The 25,037-nt window shown below is 42.8% G+C and overlaps 1 protein-coding gene across 2 annotated transcripts in view; it reads left to right on the top strand.

Annotated features, from left to right (window-relative positions):
- The window catches only part of prkcha (protein kinase C, eta, a), a 255,443-nt gene extending 239,963 nt beyond the window's left edge, over window positions 1-15,480 (top strand). The window contains exons 13-14 of one of the 2 annotated variants that reach the window (XM_063046465.1): window positions 11,087-11,233; window positions 13,182-15,480. In XM_063046465.1, the coding sequence (XP_062902535.1) occupies window positions 11,087-11,233; window positions 13,182-13,328 (294 nt within the window). In that variant the 3' untranslated portion in view covers window positions 13,329-15,480. The remainder of the gene's footprint in view (window positions 1-11,086; window positions 11,234-13,181) is intronic. The other variant, XM_063046475.1, reaches the window with a different exon arrangement.
- The last annotated feature ends 9,557 nt before the right edge of the window (window positions 15,481-25,037 follow it).

Here is a 25,037-nt window from a genome sequence, read left to right as displayed (position 1 = left end):
TGATTGATGTTGGTGCTGTCAAGACAAAAGACTGGTTGCAAACTTCCAATTTTTATAAGGTTTGTAGTTCAAAGTAAATTTATTATCAAAGTACTTATATGTCACCATATACAGGTCAACCTTCACTAATCCGGCACCACTGGGACCTAAGGAGTGCAGGATTAGTGAAAATGCCGAATTACAGAAGGATCACATTAAGCATAATCAGTGCCGGATTATCGAAGGAACCCGATTACAGGTAGTCGGATTAGTGAAGGTTGACCTGTACTATGCTGAGATTCATTTTCTTACAGACATTCACAGTAGAACAAAGAAATACAATAGGATCAATGAAAATCTACACACAAACAAATAGAAATTGACAAACAGCAGAGGTGGGAAAGAAAAAGAAATAGAGATGAGAGAGAGAAAGAGAAAGAACATGAGTTGCAGAGTCCTTGAAAATGGAGGCCATAAATTGGGAATCAGTTCAATGTTGAAGTGAATGAAGTTATTCACACTGGAGTCTGGTGGTTGAAGGATAATGCATGAACTTGTTCATCGCCAAATGGGAAGTCACAGTCTACAATTGCAGAGAAATCAAAAGCTGACCATTCTTGTACCTCATCGTCAGGAAACCTTTCTTCTAAATGAACACAAAGACTATTTATAAAAGTCAACAGTGAACTTGTATCTATGGTGACATTTTCTTCATGTTGTTGGCTTAGCAAAACTTGAACTTCGTCACTCCACAAAATGTTGTCTCCCAGATACTGCTTTCTTGTTAATTTTGCCTCGCGCAAAATGAAGTGAATCAATCGGTGTCAGGCCACTCTTTTGCAGAATCACATGCACACAGCTTAGAGGGAACATAGCCCACAAGTCTTTTCCATTAAGGGAATTCAGTTGTGTGTAAGTTTATATATATATCAATGTATATTATTGGATTCTGTTTCCCTTATTTTTTTTATCATCTTTATTTAAAGTTTCAAGAAAAGTTGGAAAAAATTTTCAGCAACTTCCTGCTTACTCATCAGCTGTTCTGGTCTGTGAAGAGATCTGTCAAACATGTCATGTCGAAAAGCTCTCTAGTATTTCGTCATCGTTAGGTCGCATCTGGAATTTCCAGTTGGCGGACAATTTCCCTCCACACCACTCTGACATATTGGGAAATCATGTTCGTGGCAGGTTACAGCAGTGGTTTGCCTTTGCCTTCTGCCGGGTGACTTTAAAGAGATCACCACCTCTTGCAGTGGATGACCAGGACGTCTAAGTGCCTTGTCGTGCTCTTAGCGCTCCACCACACCTGCTGGCCTGCCTTCTTGACCGTTGGACTATTAATCTGTCTCTTCTGCTCAATCCGCCATGGCCAGACTTCACACACTGGTACAGGCAGATCCCCTACCTCACTGAGGGTCGAAGACCCGTGGGCTACCCTCACCTTGTTTGGTCCGTCTGCCGAGGCGTTTTACTGGGGTGTGGTCACTGCACTTGTTACAACTACTTGGAGCCACAGGTGAGAGCTGAGCTCCAGGTGGGAACCAAAGGTGGACGAATTGTCCTAAAAAAGGGCACGGCAGCCCCCTCCCACCAGAGGTGCTACCCTCTAGTGTCTAGTCAACAATAACAACTTCCATTATTTAAGGTTCTGAAGCAAAGGCATTTCCACGCACTCTGCTGGATAGTACCAAATATCTGCAGTCTCCTGTGTCAACAAAGAATTGGTGACTGGTCATAGTATGGATATTACATCAGATAACAAGGAGCTTGCTGAAAGAAGTATGTTTTCGTGAGCATACTGGGTTTGACAGGCAGAGAGCGAGGGAGAGAATTTCAGTCAAAATACAGCAGCATCACAGCTCAAGGTTCAGCCTTTTCTGTCTCGATGCAAAGATCTGACTTTTTTCTGTTTTATGCAGTCTGGCCACAATCCTTGTGCGTACAGGAACACCGTAATCTGACCTTCCTGCATCCTGTCTATTTGCACTGAGGTGTGAAACTTGGTTTACAGTGCAGTGAGTCACAGCCACACAATACTTTTATCACATGTTATTTCCCCTTCAATTTACAGGAAGCTGAGCCCTCTCTCTCTCTTTCTTCATCATACTATAACCACCCCTGTGATAGCCTTGGGGTTAATTTCTCATTGCTTAATCTTCCATGCCAGGTTAGCTTTGATATTTGCCAAGGCTTTATGCAAAAAAAAATGTTTAAGGCGTTTATTTGGCCGAGTTCTGTTTGCTAATTGAGGATACAGAGTAAATTGTCACAAACAAAGGAATAAAATAAAAATAGTGCGAGCAAAGGTTCCCTGCCTACAGGAAATAATCCCTGGAATGTTCTGTAATTCTTCATTTTGCGGGATGATGCAGGAAGCCTTCCTTTAATTAATGTGACAGCACCAGCTTGTCTGCCGTTCGACATCCTGTTTCTTTTCCTCCCCGCCCCCCACCGTGTGCACTTTCTGAGTTATTTTGGAGCCTTCTTCTTCTTCTTCATGTGCCTTGCGCGTCACACACTTGGGCGATCGTGGCACTCCACGTCGAACGATCCCTCGCAGCGTCAATGATATCTCGCACACTTAGATCTGTTAGTTCTTTCACAGTACCCATATATTTTCTTCTTTGCCTTCCTTCCTCTTCCGCGTTTCCCAGGCACACGGCCTTGTAATGTAAGGCATTTCATTTCTCCCTTTCTGATGACATGGCCCAGGAATTTAAGTTTCCCCTCATTTAATGTTCTCATTAGGGATCTTTTTGTATGGGCACATTGGAGTACAATGACCAATTAACCTACCTAGAACGTCTTTGACTGTGGAAGGAAGCTGGAGGACCCGGAGAAAACTCTCGCATTTCACAAAGAAACTCCTTACATAACCGGCACCAGAATTGAACTCCAAACTCCAGAACACCCCCAGCTGTAATGGTGTCACGCTAACCACTACGCTTCCATGGTAACAAGCTAATAAATTAAAATTGCAAATATGTGGTGGTCGTGTTAATGAAAATTTATTCTAATCCTGGATGGATAGTGATTTATTCCTAGACTAGGGAGCAGTAATGGCAACAATAAAGCTACCATAAGAAAAAGCATCACTTTTGAAAGGGAAATCTGGTGCCTTTACCTGATCTGTCCTGTGCAAGACCCAGAGTAAGATAGAATAAAGTAGGACTTTATTTCTGGAGCACAGGAGAATGAAGAGAGATCTAGTGGAGGGATACAAAATTATGAGGGCGATAGATAGGGTAAATGCAAGCAGGCTTTTCCCACTGAGTTTGGGTGAGACTACAAATAGAGGTCATGGGTTAAGGGTGAAAGGTGAAATGTTTAAGGGGAACTTCTTCACTCAGAGGTCGGTGAGAGTGTGGAATGAGCTGCAGAGAAAGTGGCAGATGTGGGTACTTATGTACATGGATTGGAGGGGGATAGAGGGCAAAGGGCCAGGTGCAGATCAATGAGGCAAAATAATAGTTTGGCGTGAACTAGATGGGCTGAACAGCCTGTTTCCTGGCTCTGTGATTCTAAGATAGTTCATTCCTACCTGCCATGTGAAATAGTCGGTTATTTGAAATCAGTTTTAGCTTTATTTGTCACATGCACATTGAAACATCGGAACACAGCATTGTTTGAGTCAACGACACAGAGTCTGAGATGTGCTGGGGGCAGCCCGTTAGTGTCACTATGCTTCCGGCACCAACAAAGCATGCCCAGAACTTACTGACCCTAATTTCTACATTTTTTTTGGCATGTGGGTGGAAACCAGAGCAGCTGGAGGAAGTTCACATGATCACAGGGAGAACATGCAAACTCCTCATAGACAGCAGAAATTAAACCCTGGTCTTACAGCTGGCTAACATTACTTGAAATATTTTTGATGGGTACATTTAAGTACTGAAAAGAATGAGTGAGTAAAGTGCATCTAAAGAATTGAGGTTACAGGAATTATTAAAAGGTAAACGAGGACATAGAACCATAGAACACTACAGCACAGAAAACAGGCCATTCGGCCCTTCTAGTCTGTGCTGAAACTTTATTCCGCTAGTCCCATTGACCTGCACCCAGTCCATAACCCTCCAGACCTCTCCCATCTATCCAATTTATTCTTAAAACTTAAGAGTGAGCCCGCATTTACCACATCAGATGGCAGCTCGTTCCACACTCCCACCACTCTCTGAGTGAAGAAGTTCCCCCTAATGTTCCCCCAAACCTTTCCGCTTTCACCCTAAAGCTGTGTCCTCTCGTATCTATCTCTCCTAATCTAAGCGGAAAGAGCCTATTCACATTTACTCTGTCTATACCCCTCATAATTTTGTACACCTCTATCAAATCTCCCCTCATTCTTCTACGCTCCAAGGAATAAAGTCCTAACCTGTTCAATCTTTCCCTGTAACTCAACTCCTGAAGTCCTGGCAACATCCTAGTAAATCTTCTCTGCACTCTTTCAATCTTACTGATATCCTTCCTATAGTTAGGTGACTAGAACTGTATACAATACTCCAGATTTGGCCTCACCAATGTCTTATACAACCTCACCTTAACATCCCAACTCGTATACTCAATAGTTTGATTTATGAATGCCAGGATGCCAAAAGCCTTCTTTACAACCCTGTCTACCTGTGACACCACTTTCAGGGAATTATGTATCTGAACTCCCAGATCCCTTTGTTCCTCTGCACTCCTCAGTGCCCTACCATTTACTGTGTATGTCCTACCTTGATTTGTCCTTCCAAAATGCAACACCTCACACTTGTCTGCATTAAATTCCATCTGCCATTTTCTGGCCCATTTTTCCAGTTGGTCCAGATCCCTCTGCAAGCTTTGAAAGCGTTCCTCACTGTCCACAACACCTCCAATCTTGCTGATCCAATTTATCACATTATCATCTAGATCATTGATATAGACAACAAACAACAACAGTCCCAGCACAGGTCCCTGAGGCACACCACTCACAGGCCTCCAGTCCGATAAGCAATCATCCACTACCACTCTCTGTCTTTTCCCACACAGCCAATTTTGAATCCAGTTTACAACCTCTCCATGGATACCTAGTGTCTGAACCTTCTGAACTAACCTCCCATGTGGGACCTTGTCAAAGGCCTTACTAAAGTCCATGTAGACAACATCCACAGCCTTTCCTTCATCTACTTTCTTGGTAACTTCCTCGAAAAACTCTACAAGATTTGTTAAACACGATCTACCATGCACAAAGCCATGCTGACTATCCTTAATCAGCCCTTGGCTGTCCAAATACTTGTATATCCGATCTCTCAGAACACCTTCCAGTACTTTTCCTACTACTGATGTCAGGCTCACCAGCCTGTAATTACCTGGTTTACTTCTGGAGCCTTTTTTAATCAACGGAACAACATGAGCTACCCTCCAATCCTCCGGCACCGCACCAGTGGCTAAGGACATTTTAACTATTTCTGCCAGGGCCCCTGCAATTTCTACACTAGTCTCTCTCAAGGTACGAGGAAATATCATGTCAGGCCCGGGGGATTTATCTACCTTTATTCGCTGTAAGGCAGCAAGTACCTCCTCCTCTTTAATCTCTGTATGTTCCATGACACTACTGCTTGTTTCCCTTCCTTCCATATGCGTTATGCCAGTTTCCTGAGTAAATACTGATGCAAAAATACTGTTTAAGATCTCCCCCATCTAGTGTGGCTCCACACATTGACGGCCACTCTGATCTTTTAGGGGACCAATTTTGACCCTTACTATCCTTTTACTCTTAATATACTTGTAGAAACCCTTCGGGTTTACCACATTATCTGCCAAAGCAACCTCATGTCTTCTTTTTGCCTTCCTGATTTCCTTCTTTAGTATTTTCTTACATTTTCTATACTCTTCGAGTACCACATTTGTTCCTTGTTGCCTATGCCTGCTATACACCTCTCTTTTTCCTTAACCAGATTGCCAATATCCCTTGAAAACCAAGGTTCCCTATGCCTGTTAACTTTGCCGTTAATCCTGGCAGGAACATGCAAACTCTGCACTCTCAAAATTTCTCCTTTGAAGGCCTTCCACTTACTGAACACATCCTTGCCAGAAAACAACTTATCCCAATCCACTCTTCCTAGATCCTTTCTCATTTCCACAGAATTGGCCCTTTTCCAATTTAGAACCTCATCTCGAGGACGAGCCCTATCCTTATCCATAATTAACTTGAAACTAATGACATTATGGTCACTGGACCCAAAACGTTCGCCTACACATACTTCTGTCACCTGACCTGTCTGGTTCCCTAATAGGAGATCAAGTATTGCATCCTCTCTCATTGGTACCTTTATATATTGATTTAGAAAACTTTCCTGAACACATTTGACAAATTCCAAACCATCTAGGCCTTTCACAGTGTGGGAGTCCCAGACAAAACGTGGAAAGTTAAAATCCCCTACTATTACAACTTTCTGTTTCTTACATCGGTCTGCTATCTCTCTACAAATTTGCTCCTCCAATTCTCTCTGACTATTGGGCTGTCTATAATACAACCCTATTAGTGTGGTTACACCTTTCCTGTTCCTCAGATCCACCCATATGGCCCCTTTAAACAAGCCCTCCAGGCTATCCTGTCTACACACAGCTGTGATATTCTCCCTGACTAGTAATGCCACTCCTCCCCGTTTCATCCCTCCCCCTCTGTCACGTCTGAAACAATGGAACCCTGGAACATTAAACTGCCAGTCCTGCCCCTCCTGCAGCCAAGTCTCACTAATAGCAATAATGTCGTAATCCCACGTGCCAATCCACACCCTAAACTCATCTGCCTTACCTACAATACTCAGTGCATTGAAATAGATGCACCTGAGAACATTTCTATCACGTACAAACCTTTGATTTCTGTCTATACATGTAGCCCTCGCATGAACTTTATCCTCCTCCACCTCACTATCTGCTCTTACACTCTGGTTCCCCTCCCCCTGCAAATCTAGTTTAAACCCCCCGGAGCAGCATTAGCAGATCTACCCGCAAGGATGTTAGTCCCCATCCAGTTCAGGTGCAACCCGTCCTGTTGGAACAGGTCCCTCCCTCCCTGGAACAAAGCCCAATTGTCCAGAAACATGAAGCCCTCCCTCCTGCACCAACTCCTTAGCCACGTATTCAGCTGCATTATCTTCCTATTTCTAGCCTCACTAGCACGTGGCACAGGTAGCAATCCTGAGATTGCAACCCTTCAACTTTGCACCTAACTCCCTAAACTCTCTTTGCAGGACCTCCTCCTCTTCCTATCCACGTCATTGGTCCCTACATGGACCACGACATCTGGCTCCTCACCCTCCCTCTTGAGAATACTGAGAACTCGATCTGAGATATCGCAGACCCTGGCACCAAGGAGGTGTGATGATTAAATATACTTCATTTTAAGATCTGTAAGAATGGGCAATATATGCTTGCCTTGCCAATGACAGCCTCATCTTGTACATGAATGTAGAAAAGACATTCATACCCACAGCTGATTAAACTGAAAATTAAGTCAGCATAACTTGTGTGTCTGCATACACATGCAAGTGTGTGCATGAATGCAAATGTGTGTACATAGACACACATGCTTGCATGCATGTGTGCACTCACAAATAATTGTAAGTGTGTCTAACCACTGATTTTACTTGAGTGTCAAAGTTAAAGACCCTGGATTAACAACATCTTCTGCAGCACAGTGCAGATGCTGAAAATCTGCAGGAACAAAAACAGTCTGCTGAAGGAAGTCAGTGGGTCAAGAAGCATCCGTGTAAAGAAAGGAATTGGCACCATTTCAGGTAAAAGCGGGACAGCAGGTCACAGATGCTGCTTGACTCACCGAGTTCCTCCAGAAGAACTTGCACAGCACAGCACACAATGAGAGGAAGAGAAATCAGCTCTCCTCTGAATCTGAGTTCCATTGAATTCAATCAGAAAGATGAACACACCCATTTTATTGATTTGATTGTTTAGTGCTATGAACAGAGGATAAGCATCTTCTCCTTTTAATCACCACATGTCCTATTTCATTTTTTAATAATTCCTGTAACCTCAATATTTTGGATTACCCTACTCACTTTTTCCACTTTAATATTTAAGTGCGCCCATCAAAAGTATCTCAACCAGTGTTAGAATGCTTAACCATTTATGACCAAGGGAATAGCCACATCCACTATTAATTTGTGAGTCAGTTAAGGACATAAACATATATTAAAGAAGTAGTATAATCTGCAATGCACCATGATCACCCATCGTAAATATAGCCATAGAACTAATACAGTACAAATAAACTCAAGAGATTCTGCAGGTGCTGGAGATCCAGAGCAAGACACACAAAATGCTGGAGCACAAAAGTGCTGGCAGCAGCTTCAAAGGATAGGAATAAACTGTCAATATTTCCAGCTGAAACTCTTCTTCGGAGCTAGTAAGGAAGATGGAAGAATTCAGAATAAGAAGATAGGGAAGGAATGCAAGCTTGAAGGTGATAGGTGAATCCAGGTAAGGGGAAAATAGGTGGGTGGGGTAGGGAGGATGAAGTAAAAGGCCTCCCTCTGGTGCCCCCCTTTCCCTTTCTCTTATTTTCCACTCTCCTCTCCTATCAGATTCCTCCTTCTTCAGCCCTTTACTTTTTCCATCCATCACCTCCCAGCTTCTCACTTCAATCCCCTCCCCACCCCTCCCCTCCTCCTCCTCCCTCCCCCTACTCTCCTCCTTCTCCTCCCTCCCCCTACTCCCCTCCTCCTCCCCCTCCTCTCCTCCTCCTCCCTCCCCCTCCTCTCCTCCTCCTCCCCCCCTCCTCTCCTCCTCCTCCCCCCCTCCTCTCCTCCTCCTCCCCCCCTCCTCTCCTCCTCCTCCCCCTCCTCCCTTCCCCCTCCCCTCCCCTCCCCCCTCCCCCCTCCTCCTCCCCCTCCCCCCTCCTCCTCCCCCTCCCCTCCCCCTCCCCTCCTCCCCCTCCCCTCCTCCCCCTCCCCCCTCCCATCCTCCCCCTCCCCTCCTCCCCTCCTTCCCCTCCCCTCCCCCTCCCCCTCCTCCCCCTCCCCCCCTCCCCTCCCCTCCCCCTCCCCCCCTCCCCTCCCCTCCCCCTCCCCCTCCTCCCCTCCTCCCTCCCCTCCCTCTCCTCCCCCTCCCCCTCCCCTTCCCTCCCCTCCCTCTCCTCCCCCCTCCCCCTCCCCTTCCCTCCCCTTCCCTCCCCTCCCCTCCCCTCCCCTCCCCTCTTCTTCTCCTCCTCCTCCTCCTCCTCCCCCCCCCTCCTGCCTATCCATTTTCATAGGGGCTGTTCTGTTTGTTGCAATCTGTGAGGGTGGTTCTAGCTGTCTATCTCATTAACTGTAACATTTGGGTGCATTTAAGCAAACTGATTATTCATACTTGTTTTTAAAGAGAACCCCTCATCAGTTGTCGACCAATCCATACCTTTACAGGATAAAAATGACCGTTTATAAAAGAACATAGTCATTAGGATTGTTGGCAAATTTCAAGGATATTAAGCTGTCATTGGAGAGCAGGTTAGAACTGGTTTCTAGTTTGTGTAGGTTTGATTATTTGTTGGCAGACATGAAGGATATTAAACTGTCATTGGACAAACAGATTGGAACTGGTTTCTAGCTTGTGTGAGTTTGGCAATTGGCTGGGGAAAGAAATAACTTGGTTGATGAGTAAAACAGGTGGAAATGCTCATTATTCTTTATGGTGTGTCAATAAACTGGAAAACAGGTAGTTTACCAACTAATCCAAGATCATGTTACCATTTCACAATCTTTACATTGTATTGCTGATATACTTTCTTTAAACAAATAAATTAACAGTGTGTAGATCTGTAAGACATGATGACGTCTACCATAATCACCTGCGAGACATGATGATGCCTACTATGATCACCATATCTTCCGTACTTCAGGTTTAGGTGGCAACTAATTTCCGGGCCACTTAATTTACATTTTTGCACAAGTACTTTACCAGTGCTGGTAGTGTCTGCTTTCAACAGACTTGTACAACTCACTTCATGGGCCACTTCCCGAAATTAAAGTTAGGATCGTGTACTTTGTGGATCTGAAGCAGGTCAAATCTCAAGCATAAGGTGGCATGCAAGAATATCACAATGGACCATTAAAACCCCTTTAATAGTCAGCTGCCATGTGGCTGGGACCCTGCCCCATTTACAGTGCGAGGCATGCAGCTGATTTCAGCTGGCAGGAGGAGTTTTGTATTTCTGCCAGAAGATCCGTTTCCAATATTAGTGAAACTCTTTTCATTCACACCCCAAGGTGACTTCCAAGATCCTGTACTGCTGCTGCCCAACTTTGGTTCCATCATACTGTACTGCTGCATACTGAGAGCAGCCCCAGGCTGCATCACTGCCTGGTATGACGGCTCCAATACGCAGGATCAAAAGAGTGGACTCAGCCAGCCCCATCTCGGCCACAAACCTCACCGCCATTAAGGACACCTTCGGAAAGCGATGCCTCAACAAGGCAGCATCCATCATTAAGGAACCTCTCCAAATGGTTCTTCTCATTACTACCATCAGGGAGGAGGCATAGGAGTCCAAAGACTCACAGTCAGTGTTTTAGGAACAGCTTCTTCCCCTCTGAAATCAGATTTCTGAACCAACCATGAACGCATGAACACTGCCTCACTATTCCTCTTTTGCACTATTTTTTTTCACTGTAACTTATAGTAATTTTTAATGTCTTGTGCCATACTGCTGCAACAAAACAAACAAATTTCACAGGATGCATCAGTGATCAAAAAAAAACCTGGTCTGATTTCCCCTAGCCCTCAGTCCAAAGCTGCTGAAGCCACTTTCAGTGCAGACATATCCAATTGCTCACTACACGGAGAAGGCACAATAGAGAGAGCTTCTAATCTGTGGTGAGCACCACGTCATGAGATGTAGATCTTTTCCAAGCTACCCAGGACCTTACTGTGTTTTAAATGAGGGAGCGAATTGAATAAAGGTCAGTCTGTGCCAATTTCTGGTGGTTGAGACACTGGTGAGCAATTCACATTCAACAGGTTATTGCCTGCTTTCTTCAGAAAAGAAACTAAGAGCATCTTGGTAGGAAATTGCAAAGTCAGGCTATGCTCTAATTTAGGCACACTTATGCAATCAATGTGTAACAGTTTTCTTCTTTTTTTCCACCAGTTTATGATAAAAAATCCAACCAAACGGCTAGGATGTGTTGCAACACAAGGTGGAGAGCAAGCCATTTTGGACCACTCCTTCTTTCAGGGAATTGATTGGGAAATGCTTGAACAGCGAAAGATCAAACCGCCTTTTAAACCCAGGATTGTAAGTTTTCTTATTAAAATGAGAAAGTTTGTCCGTTATCATAACCTTCAAAATGCCGAAAGTTTGGTTGTGGGCGAGAAAGCTCAATTATACAACATAATACATCTCCACCTGTTTCTTCTGTGCTCCTCTTTCTGACAGGGTACACTTTACACTGAAGTGATCAGAGGTATACTTCTTATGTTTTGGCAGTAGGGTTCAAAAGACTTACTGCATATATTTCCTCTGTTGAGTCAATGTTACAAAACATACTAGAGTGTATTTTAAATGACACGGTCCTATCCTATTTTATCTATTCTGTGTCTGCACAATGATAGTTCAAAATTTATGAAAACACCAAAGCATTTACAGTCAGTAAAACTACAGCTTTTAGAATATTGACTGGCTAAGATGGAGGGACTGATGCATATATAATGATTTCCAATAAATGAAAGTCTGCCTCTCCACAATATAGCTCAGGCTTTCAGTATGCCATTATTTTTTTTACTGAACCACTTCAGATAGAACAAGCTTTGTTTAATTTGGCTGTTGGTGCAATGGAATCTGTCTAGCTTATATTGCAGTGTACAGAGATTTCAAAGTTTCAGACCTGGGAAAATCTATTCAGCCTGTAACCATGGTTACTAAGGCTACCTGCCATGAAAGGCTGAGCTTGTGTGCCTGGCTGGCTCAGATATTAACAGGAGTTATTAATATTGCTTCTCTACCTGTAGGTGTTTATTTTCCCCCTTCTTGCCGTTAACTTCTGTTTGCAGGGCCATCCCATTCACCTCACCCTGAAGGAGAACTTCTATGATGGCATTTTCAGTGCTCACTTTTGCCAAATATACTCAAATTTGTGTGGTTAGAGCTCATTACTGATCATATCTTTGTAGATCTCCTGGAGGTTTTAATCAATTTAGAGAAAATTTGTTAAATGAGTCAATGTCATGCTAAAATGGCACCAAAAAAAACTGAGTGGGATGTGTGCAGTACTGACATTGAATCTTTAAATGGCCATCCCTAATAATAACTAATAAAGTATTAGTTAGCCAGTGCCTTAAACAGGTGCTCTCCCTACCATAAAGGTTTTCAGCAATGCCATATGGTCAGATATTTCGGGATTTTGACCCAGTGACAATGAAAGAGCGTCAATATACATGCAAGGTTTCTGAGTTGGAATTATCCTTCTTCAAGTGGGATCCTCCCTTTATCCCTTGCCTTGTCCTTCTGAATGTAGGACAGGATTGGAAGGGTTCTTTAGTTAGTTTCTGCCATGCACTTTGTAAGTGGTAGGTGCTATAACCTTCTGCATTGCGGTGAAGAGGGTTACCTGTTCGATAGAAGGTCAACGTAAATCCTATGGCTGCCCTTGTCCTGGATGGTGTCACCATCCTCAGATGTGTTGGAACTAAACTCATCCAGCCACATGCATTATGCTATCACGCACACACATTATACTATGGGAGGATGTAAATATGACTCACTCAGTCCAGGATATCTAACCTCTAACCTACTGTTGAAGAATTTGTGTGGTTGATCTGGTTACACTTCTAATAAACGGTGACCCAAAAGCAAATTTGGAGATGGTAATGTCATAAGGAAAGTGTTCAGTGTTTTCTATTAGATAATCACTTCCTCAAATGTGCGTGGAGCAAAAGCTGCTCACCAGTTTCCTGCCTAACTCATGTGGCATTTGAATGCAACTTGGACCATAGGTCGAGGTGACAGGACGTGGGGCATTGTCCTGGGATTTTGCTTGGTGCCTCTGTGACAGTTTAATGGGATGGCCAGTTTGTTTACCACAGAACTGACTTGATGTCATATGTCTGGATTTGAAGGGGAAGAGTCTGGACTCAAAAGCAGATGAGGGTGATATTTAAATTTGAATGTCCACCTCAAAAGAGAATTATACATGATACATAAGATCAATCATCTTATAAAATAACACATTTTTCTTTCCTGTCAGAAAACAAACAGGGACGTAAATAACTTTGATCGAGACTTCACTGCAGAGAAGCCTGTATTGACACCAATTGATGAAGCACTTGTCCGCATGATAAATCAAGATGAATTCAAAGGATTTTCTTTTGTTGCTGAAGATGTGTGTGCATGAAGTACAAATTCATCAGCACGGGAACATTTCCGGAAAGCTCACAAGTACCAGCATCGCAGAGCCCACCTCAAGCAAGTGGAGTGGTTGGGCAGAAAGTTTATACAGACAATATCGTTACCGTTACTGAAGCGAGAACTGGCATGCTGTTTATATTGATTTTTTTGTTTGTGCAACTTTGTGAAACTGAGTGGCTTTGAATCACTGTCCATTATCTTTCTACCAACCAGTCTTTTGAATATCAGAAGTTAGGCCGTCATGAAGCAATCAATTATGAATAAGTATTGTTACAATGGACCATTAAATTATGCATCCTTCATTTGCACTTAGCTGTTTAGGTATTTAATTAGCTGTGTATCTATCAACAGAAACCGAGATTTGCTAATAGTAAACAGTTCTACACTTCCATAAACTATATTTGAGTCTTTTCAGTAGAAATCCCTTCTTTCTTTATATAGAAGGATGTCTTTTGAGATTGCCACGTTCATTCATTGGGTCAAGGGTGGGTGGGAGGCATATCTTGCAGACTGTTTTACATTGTGTTCAGCTTGAAGTAGACATCACTTTGATAAACTGTGGAGGATTTTAGTTGTGGAATGAAAAGTATGAACTGTTCTGTGTATATAAGTTATAGCTGTTGGCAAATAAATATTAAAAAGAATGCATATTTTGTATTTAAAAGGTTTAAACTGCACCAGTTCTTGCAGTTCTACCACTCAGGAGAGAGAGTGTAAACAGACCTTTTAGCCAACCAAGTCCACATCAACCACAAATTTCACGAATCCTACATTAATTCAATTATTTTTTAAAATTTCCTCATAAACTTCTCAACTCCCCATAGATTTTACTGCTTATTTATATTCTAGGGGCAATTTACAGTGACCAATTAACCTATGAACTTGCTCATCTTTCAGGAGGAACACCTGGAGAAAACCCACACGGTTTCTTTCAGGAAGAATGTGCAAACTCCACAGGGACAGCACCTGAGGTCACGGTTGAACCCAGGTATCTGGCACGTTGAGGCAATGGTCCCACCAGCTGTGCCATGGCACCATGCCAAGCATATAATCAGATATTGAGATTCTGAAATGTCATGGCATGAAACACTGTATCTCATTGTCTTAGGGTCATAGGGCTGTACAGCACTTAAATGGGCACTTAGTCCACCATCCATGCCAATTTTCTATCCTATTTACCTCCAGTAGGTCGATACCCTTCGAACATGTTCCAATTTAAGAACTTGCCTGTGACGTAGTGACTACTGTGAATCTATTTCCACCATCACCTGGAGTAGTGTGTTCTAAATATCAACCACTCTGTGAAAAAAAACTTTCCCCCTTTCCTTTAAAAACCTTATTTCTCACCTTAAGGCTAAGCTCTCTTGTGTTTTATACCCTATCTACTGGAAAAAGTTTCTGACTACTCTTTCTTTGCTTCTTATAATTTTATCTCTCTCTGTCCGATCACCCCCTTAGCGTCCTTCACTCCAGGGAAAACAAACACTGCCTAGCCAATCCCTCCTCATAACTGGTCCACCAATCCAGGCAACATCCTAGGGAATTCTCTGCATGCTCTCCAATACAACCACATCCTTCCTAAGCTGTGATGACCAGAACTGCACTCAGTACTCCAAGTGTGGTCCAACTAGAGTCTTATAAAATCATAACATGACAACCCAACTGTATATTCTATGCCCTGACCTTTGAAGGTGAGCATGCCATATGCCTTCTCCTCAGTCTGCCTTGTGTCAATATGGACATGAAGCCAAAGGTTCCTCTGTCCATCATCATTGTTAGTGTTCTGCTTTATCCTATCCCTATTGGACTTCTGGAAAAGCATCACTGTGAAGGGAGCTTTGTAAACATCTGCAAGGGGCAGGTATGAAGACGGATCCCTGCCTGTATTTACTCTGCACTGTCTGCATTGTTGATGCCAGATCAATTGTATATTGTATATGTTCATTCAAAGTGTTCAATATTTTATAAATACAAATTTCTGCTTTCAAACAGACAGATTACATATTAAATATGAGCAAATTAGGAGGCTTCCTCTTGGCATATTGTTGGTTCTCCTTCCTTACAATAGGACTTTTATTTCTATTGATTCCAAGACCTGATCTCTGCTATCTAGAATGAAGAGGGCAGCATCACATGGGAACATCACCAACATGTTCCACTCTAAGTCAAGCCTGACATGGTAAAGGTATTTCTTATTTTTCACTGGCTCAAAATCCTCCAACTTTATGCATTAAAATGATTGCAACGGTTCAAGGGAGTCCATGACCAGTTCCACAAGGACGGTTACAGGTGGGTATTCGACGCCAGTTCTGCCTTTACCCTGTTAAAAACTTTTCTAAAAATTTTGTGATTATTTGGTTACATTTTGTTGATTATCAATTCATAGTATTCCTTTTATACCATGAGACAAATTTAGGATAGGAAGAAGAACTTAAGTTTGTGGCCATACTTTATTCTCTATAACACTGCTGTTATTTCACTGTATAAAGTCAACCAAGAAAAAATATTGAGGATGAAATGTTTTTCCTTAGCTACAAGATATATTTTGAAACATGAACCTGTACTTACAGGAAGGGCTGACTCATTTGAGATTATCAGCTCCATCGCTATCAGAGTTCTGATGTGGTTACAAAGAGGTGCGTGGACAGCCTTGGGGTGTCTAAAACTTTGAGCATGGTAGCAAGGCAGAATCAATTCAAGATCAGCCAAGAGTTAGAAGCACTCAAATTTTCATAAAACTGTGTGAAGAATACTATTAAATGTGGCTTTTGAATTTTCAACTTTGAAAATTCTAAGTGAATTTTGCAAGCTAAATAATGATCGCATTAACATTAGACTGTCTACCACTTTCGTGGTCGATACAATGGTAACTCCGGGAATCAATTGCTTGTTGGGTAAATGTGAACAGGCAAACCGAGAATGTGAACGAAACCCGACCGAGTTCAAAGCCAAGTTACCTGTCGCTTCCCAGTAACACTAAACTGTCGTGTGTCACATTTTACATTGCTCAAATGTTAATTTTATTGTCCAGAAGTCTAAAGTGCAAGCATATCATCAATATCTGTCCATCTTTTGAGAATTTATAAATTTATGAAAATTACAAAGTAGTAGTAGTCAGATTATTTGAGTCGTGTACGATGTTCTCCTAAGGGGTTGTCTATCGGTGGTTCCTCAGGTGGATGTAGAGGCTTATCCTGGATCCACATATTGTGGCTTAGTGTGGGCAAGAGTAAAGGGTGACTGTGGATAGTAGTCAGGTCTTTTGGTTGATTATTCTCTCCTTCTCTGTCAATTACTTATTGGGTAGACTTGAATAGGCAGATTGAGAATGTAAAGGAAACCCGACCAAGTTCAAAGCAAGTTTGCCTGTTGCTTCCCAGTCACACTAAAATGCTATGTGACCTCTGTCTCAGAGGCCGATGTTAAACTGACTTTAAAGAGAGTGAACCCTCGTAAGGCAGAAGGTCCTGATGGAGTACCTGGTAAGGCTCTGAAAACCTGTGCCAACCAATTAGCGTGAGAGTTCAAGGACATTTTCAACCTCTCACTGCTATGGACAGAAGTTCCCACTTGCTTCAAAAAGACAACATTATACCAGCGCCGAAGAAGAATAATGTGGGCCGCCTTAATAAATATTGCCCGGTAGCACTTGCATCAACAGTGATGAAATGCTTTGAGAGGTTGGTTATGACTAGACTGAACTCCTGTCTCAGCAAGGACCCGGACCCATTGCAATTTGCCCATCGCCACAATAGGTCAATGGCAGATGTAATCTCAATCGGGTTCCAAATGGCTTTAGACCACCTAGACAATACCAACACTTACGCCAGGATGCTGTTCATCGACTATATGTACGTTGCATCCGGTGTTTCTCCAGTTAGCGGATGATTTCCCTCCACGCCTCTCTAACATAGTGGGGAACAGTGTACGAGGCAAGTTACAACAGTGGTTTTCCATTGCCTTCTGCTGGATGAGATCACCAGCTCATAACCCAGCACGGATGGAAAGTATGCAGGGGAGCCAGCTGGATTCGAACTTGGGACCTTTCGTCCTGAAGTCCGGTACTGATGCCACTACGCCACCAGCCAGGTCTCATCAACTATAGCTCAGCATTTAGTACCATCATTCCCACAATCCTGATTGAGAAGTTGCAGAACCTGGGCTTCTGTACCTCTGTCTGCAATTGGATCCTCGACTTCCTGACCAGAAGACCACAGTCTGTGCAGATTGGTGAAAACATATCCTCCTCGCTGACAATCAACACTGGTGCACCTCAGAGGTGTGTGCTTAGCCCACTACTCTACTCTCTCTATACACATGACTGTGTGGCTAGGCATAGCTCAAATACCTTCTACAAATTTGCTGACGATACAGCCTTTGTTGGTAGAATCTCAGGTGGTGATGAGAGGGCGTACAGGAGTGAGGTATGCCAACGAGTGGAGTGGTGCCACAGCAACAACCCGGCACTCAGCGTCAGTAAGACAAAAGAGCTGATTGTGGACTTCAGGAAGGGTAAGACAAAGGAACACATACAAATCCTTATAGAGGGATCAGAAGTGGAGAGAGTGAGCAGCTTCAAGTTCCTGGGTGTCAAGATCTCTGAGGATCTAACCTGGTCCCAACGTATTGATGTAGTCATAAAGAAGGCAAGACAGCAGCTATACTTTATTAGGAGTTTGAAGAGAATGGGCATGTCAACAAATACACTCAAAAACGTCTATAGTTGCACCATGGAGAGCATTCTGACAGGCTGCATCACTGTCTGGTATGGAGGGGCTACTGCACAGGACCGAAAGAAGCTGCAGAAGGTTGTAAATCTAGTCAGCTCCATCTTGGGTACTAGCCTACAAAGTACCTAGGACATTTTTAGGGAGCGGTGTCTCAGAAAGGCAGTGTCCATTATTAAGGACCTCTAGCACCCAGGGCATGCCCTTTTCTTACAGTTACCATCAGGCAGGAGATCTAGAAGCCTGAAAGCACACACTCAGCAATTCAGGAACAGCTTCTTCCCCTCTGCCATCTGATTCCTAAATGGACATTGAAGCTTTGGACACTACCTCACATTTTTAATATACAGTATTTCTGTTTTTGCACATTAAAAAAAAATCTATTCAATATACGTATTTGATTTACTTGTTTATTTATTATGTTTTATTTTATTTATTATTATTATTTTTCTCTGTCTCTGCTAGATTATGTATTGCATTGAACTGCTGCTGCTAAGTTAACAAATTTCACGTCACGTGCCGGTGACAATAAACCTGATTCTGATTCTGATTCCTTCTGCAGCTGCCATGGTACAGCAGGGATCATCCTCACGTAGCACAGCTCATTCTTGAACAAATCCCCTCCAGGTGCTCCTATTGAATGCAATGTCTTTCCAGATTTTAGATGTAATGTTGAATTTCTTTGGGCTGATTTTGGTTTATCCTTGAAACGCTTCCTTTGCCCACCAGGAGCTTGCTGACCTTCCTTCAACTGGGAATGAAGGGTCTGGTTGGGAAGACGTGAGTTAAGCATCCGGATGAGATGACCTATCCGTCGATGTTGGTGTTGTTTTATCATGGGTACAATTCAATCGGTACAGAGCAAATGGAGGAAATAATTGGTAAATCGAAGTTTCTATTTCCAAGCTTCCAGAATAATGGCTTTGTTATGTCAATATCAAGTGCTCAGATGGAAAACAAATCTATAAATCCTGTTAATCCTAATCAAATACCAAAGTATTAACCTAAATAAAAGGCCATCTGCACTCTTGTCTAAAAGGTGACAACAATCTTGATTTTAGTCAGAGTACTCAGTTACTTTTATTCAACAATGTAATGAACGCAAATGATTTAAATCTTTTTTCTTTGTTAAATGTCCACCCACCATTTAGCACAGTGAATCATCGAAGGTCAAGAAACCTAAGACACACAGACCAAATGTGTCATTTTTGTACGATAAGTAGAATACAACTGAACATGCCATCTTAGTACAACTGAGAGTATCAGGAAATGCAGAAACTTCTGTTAATATTCTCTGATTGCTCAAAGGTGCTGAATTCCTATGATATTTGGAGAATCCTAAAAGCAAATTGGTTCTTTGTTTACACAAGTAAGATGGTTGGGAGGTCAAAGGTCAAACCTTTTTAGTTGTTCCTGAATTCAAATGCTGTGAAGATTAGCTTTGAATTGCTAACCACACATAGAAGTCATTGAAGTCACAGAACACCATAGCAGAGAAATATGTCCTTCAGCCTATCTAGTCTAAGACAAACTGTTAATCTGCCTATTGATGTGCACCTGGACTATAGCCTTCCATACCAATTCCGTCCATGTACCCATCCAAAATTCTCTTAAATGTTGAAATCGACCCAAATCCACCTCTTGTGCTGGCAGCTCATTCCACAATCTGATAAAGAAATTCTCACTCATGTTCCTCTTAAACATTTCACCTTTCACCCATAACACATAGCCACTAGTTCTAGTCTCACCCAACGTCAGTAGAAAAAGCCTGCTTGCATTTACCCTATCTAAACCTCTCATAATTGTGTACACCTTATCACAAAGGAGATGTTTCAGTGGTCCAAACTCAGGATTTTCTGCTTGGTTATTTATTGACCTCTTTATTAACTTTAATAGGCAGAGGAGAAAGCATAAACTATTGAATGCAGTATGGGAAACATTGGCCATGATTCAAAAAATTGCTGTGACATTGGCACTTGTGAAGATTGTGTGACGTTAAGCAGATTCATTTTGAAAACATGGTTGGAACAAAAGACCATATCTCAAAGTTTCAGCTACAACTTCTTACAGAAGAAATCTTATTTTTCAAACATCTCATCAAAGTTGGTTGTTAAAATACCCTTGAATGGAGCCCAATTCATTATTTGTTCCAGTTATCAAGAGGACAAATAAAAGATAAAAATAATTTTCTAAGAAATTATCACTTTCAGCAGGGAGGGAGTGACTCAACAATGAGTGTAATACACTCCAAGTAGGGAAATTTACGGCATTTAGGGTTTGTACTGAAAGGAAGAAACTGATGGTCAAACATATGCTTAAAATAATGTTCTGAGAGGATTATTGGACAATTAAGGCAATCAGTTTTTCTAAAATCATTGAGTAATAGTAAATATGATTAACCATTAGATCACCTTGATTCACTATCCAAATTGATCTAATATTTTTCCTGTCCCCTCTTTTCCAGCTGCCAACTGTTTCCAAGTGGATTCCATTGATTTTCACCTATGTTTGTGTAGGAGGTATAATGCACACATTGACCATATTTTGGAAACAATTTTTCTCAGGAAAATTTGTGGTAACAGTGGGGCAAGAAATAGAATGTTTGGCCTTCCTGCCCCTCTAACCCCACTAACAGTCAGGCAACAAACATTTTCAATAAGGCTCACCACAAGCAGCCATAACACCTGTCAGTTTCAATAGGCGGACCCTTTAAAATGCAAACAGGGGTCATATGGCAGACCGGACATAATTACTGTTTTGGGAGAGGGACAGTCAGGGTTCACATGATACTTATAAAGTACTTATTGTGTTGGAGGAAGAGGTTTTTCAAAATATTTGCTGTCTGATGCTTATCTGGAGTTGTGAGCTTGCTTGCAGCTTTTTTAAAAAACCTCATCTGTACATCTAAATCTTCTGGTATAAAAGTTTTATTCAACTTATGCTTTAGCATTTTTCTCTCTCCCACTTCTTCAAATGTCATCACCATTTTAGCATATCCTTTTATTCTGACAGATTACTTCAAGTAACTGTCTTCCATTCAGGGGGAAAAAAATAATCGCCTTTTTATCATATTATAGATTTGTTCATTTATCCATTTATAGCCACATTTGTTTATCTTGAGCTTGCTAGTTTTGGGAGGTTTTATTTCCAGTGCTCAGCATTACACTGTTAAAGATGTCCCCTTAGTTTATAGTGAAGTAATTCTGAATGGCCATTCACAATCTATGTGGTCCTGCTAACCCTCACTTAAATTTATCTTTTTTTAAAACCACATATGCCCCTCAGTGCATATTAACTTCCTGATCATATTAAATTTTATCCTATGCTCACCATCCCCTGTTTTTTCTCTTATTGTATATAGCTGTTCTAATCCCTTAATTATATCTGTCATACAAGATATACACTTTTTTCATGATGGCCTTGACGCAACATGTAGATCATTGTATTTATCGTGTCTAATGCAAAACAACTTTAATTTTCCATTGATTGTGGCCTTGGATTAGAAACTCTCCAGTTCTCATAGCTCACAATATTTTGTTAAAATAAATTTCCTCTGGCTCCTACAGAGGAGAGAGAGGTGGCAGAGGAAAGGATGACAATTCTCAGGTTCACTAAAAGATTCCTCATAAGTGAAATTTAAGTCAAAGTGACCATCAGGTATACTTAAAGTGGAGTTTGATAGGTTCTTGATTACTAAGGGCATCGAGGTTGCAGGGAGAAGGCAGGTTAATGGGTTTGAAATGGAAAATAAATCAGTCATAACTGAATGGCAGAGTGGACTCCATGGGCTGAACAGCCTAATTCAGCTCTCATGTCTTATGGTCAGAAGGAGATCTCATTCCTCGATCTTGAAATTATGTCCAAAGAAATTATCAAAGAATACAGAAACCATGGCACTTTGTTAGTTGCTCCCACCCGGCACTTATCCCTGTAAGCGTAAGTGCTACACCTGTCCCTACACCTCCTCTCTTGCCACCATTCAGGGCCCCAAACAGTCCTTCCAGGTGAGGCAACACTTCACTTGTGAGTCTGTTGGGGTCATCTATTGTATCCGGTGCTCCCGGTGCGGCCTCCTCTACATCGGTGAAACCCAATGCAGATCGGGGGGCCACTTCGTCGAGCACCTCCGCTCCGTCCGCCAAAACAGACAGGATCTCCCGGTAGCCACCCACTTCAACTCTGCTTCCCATTCCCATTCAGATATGTCCATACATGGCCTCCTCTACTGCCATGATGAGGCTAAACTCAGGTTGGAGGAGCAACACCTCATATACCGCCTAGGTAGTCTCCAGCCCCTTGGTATGAACATAGAATTCTCCAACTTCCGGTAGTTCCCTCCCCCTCCTTTCCCCTATCCCTATGTCACTCTGCCTCCTCCCCCGGCTGCCTACCACCTCCCTCTTGATTCTGCCTTCTTCTACTACCCATTGTGTTTTCCCCTATACTTTCTTCACCCTTCCTGCCTATCACCTCCCTGCTTCCCCTCCCGCACCCCTTTATCTTTCCCCTTACTGGTTTTTCACCTGGAACCTACCAGCCTTCTCCTTCCCACCCTCCCCCCACCTTCTTTATAGGGACTCTGCCCCTTCCCTCTACAGCCCTGACGAAGGGTTCTGGCCCGAAACGTCGACCGATCTTTTCCACGGATGCTGCCCGACCTGCTGAGTTCCTCCAGCGTGTTGTGAGAATGGCACTTTGTTTATTTGTGTGCCATTCTGGTTGCCACACTATAAGGGTACAAATGCACTGGAGACGGTAAAGTGGAGGCTTCCCATACAACTTTGAGAGGGATGGATGCAGAGAAAAGCTACCCAAAGCAAAGATGTCTAGACCCACAGCACATTGGTTTAAGGCAAAAAGTAAGAGAATTAGAGGGGTTTTAAGTGAAACTATCACTCAGAAGATGGTTGTAATCTGGGACACCCCCTCTGAGAAGGTGATGGAGAGGGATAGTCTCATTACATTCAAAAAGTATCTGGATCAGTGCATGAATCACTAAGGCTACAGACCAAGCACTGGGAAAGGGATTAGTATAGATGGATACCCGATGGGCAGCAAGGCCTACTTCTGTGCTGTATCATTCTACGACTGAATAATCTCACAACGTGTGTCATCTACACAGCCCATAAAATATTGTTCTCTTATACAGTCACAGTCACAAACTTAACCAAACAAATTTTTCCTCATGCTCACTCCCCTCTCCCACACCCCTCCGCCCTTAAACGACCAATAGCAATCTACCTCCACAACTTGTGTAATACGGAGATTAAGCCTCCAAAATGAAATATTTGCCCAATGTCTGTAACCTACTCCAGTTGGGCAAAGAAAGTGACCATTAAGTGGGAAGCCACCTACATGAGGGAGATCCTCACAAGTGAACCTCACCTCGCCTCACCTCAGGCCACAGGAAGACATGCTCATCTGCATGGGCTCACCACGTTTATCTGACCTCATAAGTTGAGGATAGAAGAACTCTCTGGACACATATTAATAATATTTCATCGTGATTCCTCCATCTGTTTGGTTTGATAAGCGGTGTACATACCCATTACCACCTGCTCTACTGCTGAAACACCACTGAGGTGCTTAGGGAACAGCTCTCAAATAGAACTGCCTTCTGTTTTGTGTGGGGACAGGCTGTGTTTCTCTGAACACAAAATACGAAGAAACCCGGCAGAGAGGCAGAAGACACTGGGGCAGAGAAGAATAATGGAGATGACGACACCCGACACATCACAGCCTTATCTCACAGACTGGCTCTGCAAGGAATCAGCACGTTGTCAGCCTGCGTGCATGAATATAGGAGATAACATATAGTGCGGAGTATTCATTGCCAAGCTCTTGTGGCTGCGGACAACTGGGAGACTGTGACTTCACCTCGAGAGCAATGCCCTCTTCTCTGTAAGGTTTCAGTGACAATCCATTCACACCTTACTGGTTCGGGTAATAGCTGTAGTAGATACACAGGTGGAAGCCACATGAAATCTTGCATTTTCCATGCAGTCTCACACTGATTCAGCAAGAGATTTGGTTTCTTGCACACAGCAGCAGTTTGAAGCTCTCAAAGAGGAGCAATGTGCCACGGTGGAGCACTTGACGTCCTCATGCAGCTGAGAGATGCTCTACAAAGATATCAAGCTACATACAAACAGATCGCTGTCCTCATTAAGCAACAAGACACCATCTGTGAACAGAGTATTACTCCGAATGGACACAGGGAAAGATGTCCTCTACAACGTAACAGTTGCAGACTGCTCTCCTGCATGGGCAGTGAGAAGCTACGTGTGAGCACCTCGCTTTCCTAAAGGAGAAGAGATGTGGTGTGGGAGGGTTGCTTCTCTTCAGCAGGACAAGTCATGCGTCCTCATTCTCCTCTCACACCTCTTCTTCGTGACCGGAGCCTGGCTCAGATTCACGTGTTGAACTGGAGTTTCATCATGTGCACATAAAAGCATTGCAAAAAAAAACTGATGTTTAATATCATAGGCATATGTATGTCATGAAATTTGTTGTCTTTGTGGCAGCAGTACGATGCAATACAGAATAATTGAGAACAAATCTGAATTAGTTAAATAAGTAGTGTGAAAATATATGTTTTAAAGTAGTGAGGTAGCGTTCATGGGTTCAGAAATCAGATGGCAGAGGGGAATAAGCTGTTCCTGAATCATTGAGTGTGTGCCTTTAGTCTCCTGTACCTCCTGCCTGATGAGAATAGGGCATGTCATGGGTGATGACAGTCCTTAAAGATGAATGCTGCCTTTTTGAGGCATCACTCCTTGAAGATGTTCTGGATACTATGGAGCTGACTAAAGTTTACAACTCCCTACAGTTTATATTGACCCTGTCGAGTAGCTCCTCCCCACCCCCACTGCCCATACCAGACAGTCAGACAATGACACAGTGACATTTCAGATCTCCTCAAATTCCTATTGAACTACAGCTGTTGTCTTGCCTTCTTTGCATTGATA

The sequence above is a fragment of the Mobula hypostoma genome, chromosome 1 (genome assembly GCF_963921235.1).
Source record: "Mobula hypostoma chromosome 1, sMobHyp1.1, whole genome shotgun sequence".
Classification (NCBI taxonomy): domain Eukaryota; kingdom Metazoa; phylum Chordata; class Chondrichthyes; order Myliobatiformes; family Myliobatidae; genus Mobula; species Mobula hypostoma.
This window is presented reverse-complemented; position numbering and strand designations above follow the sequence as displayed.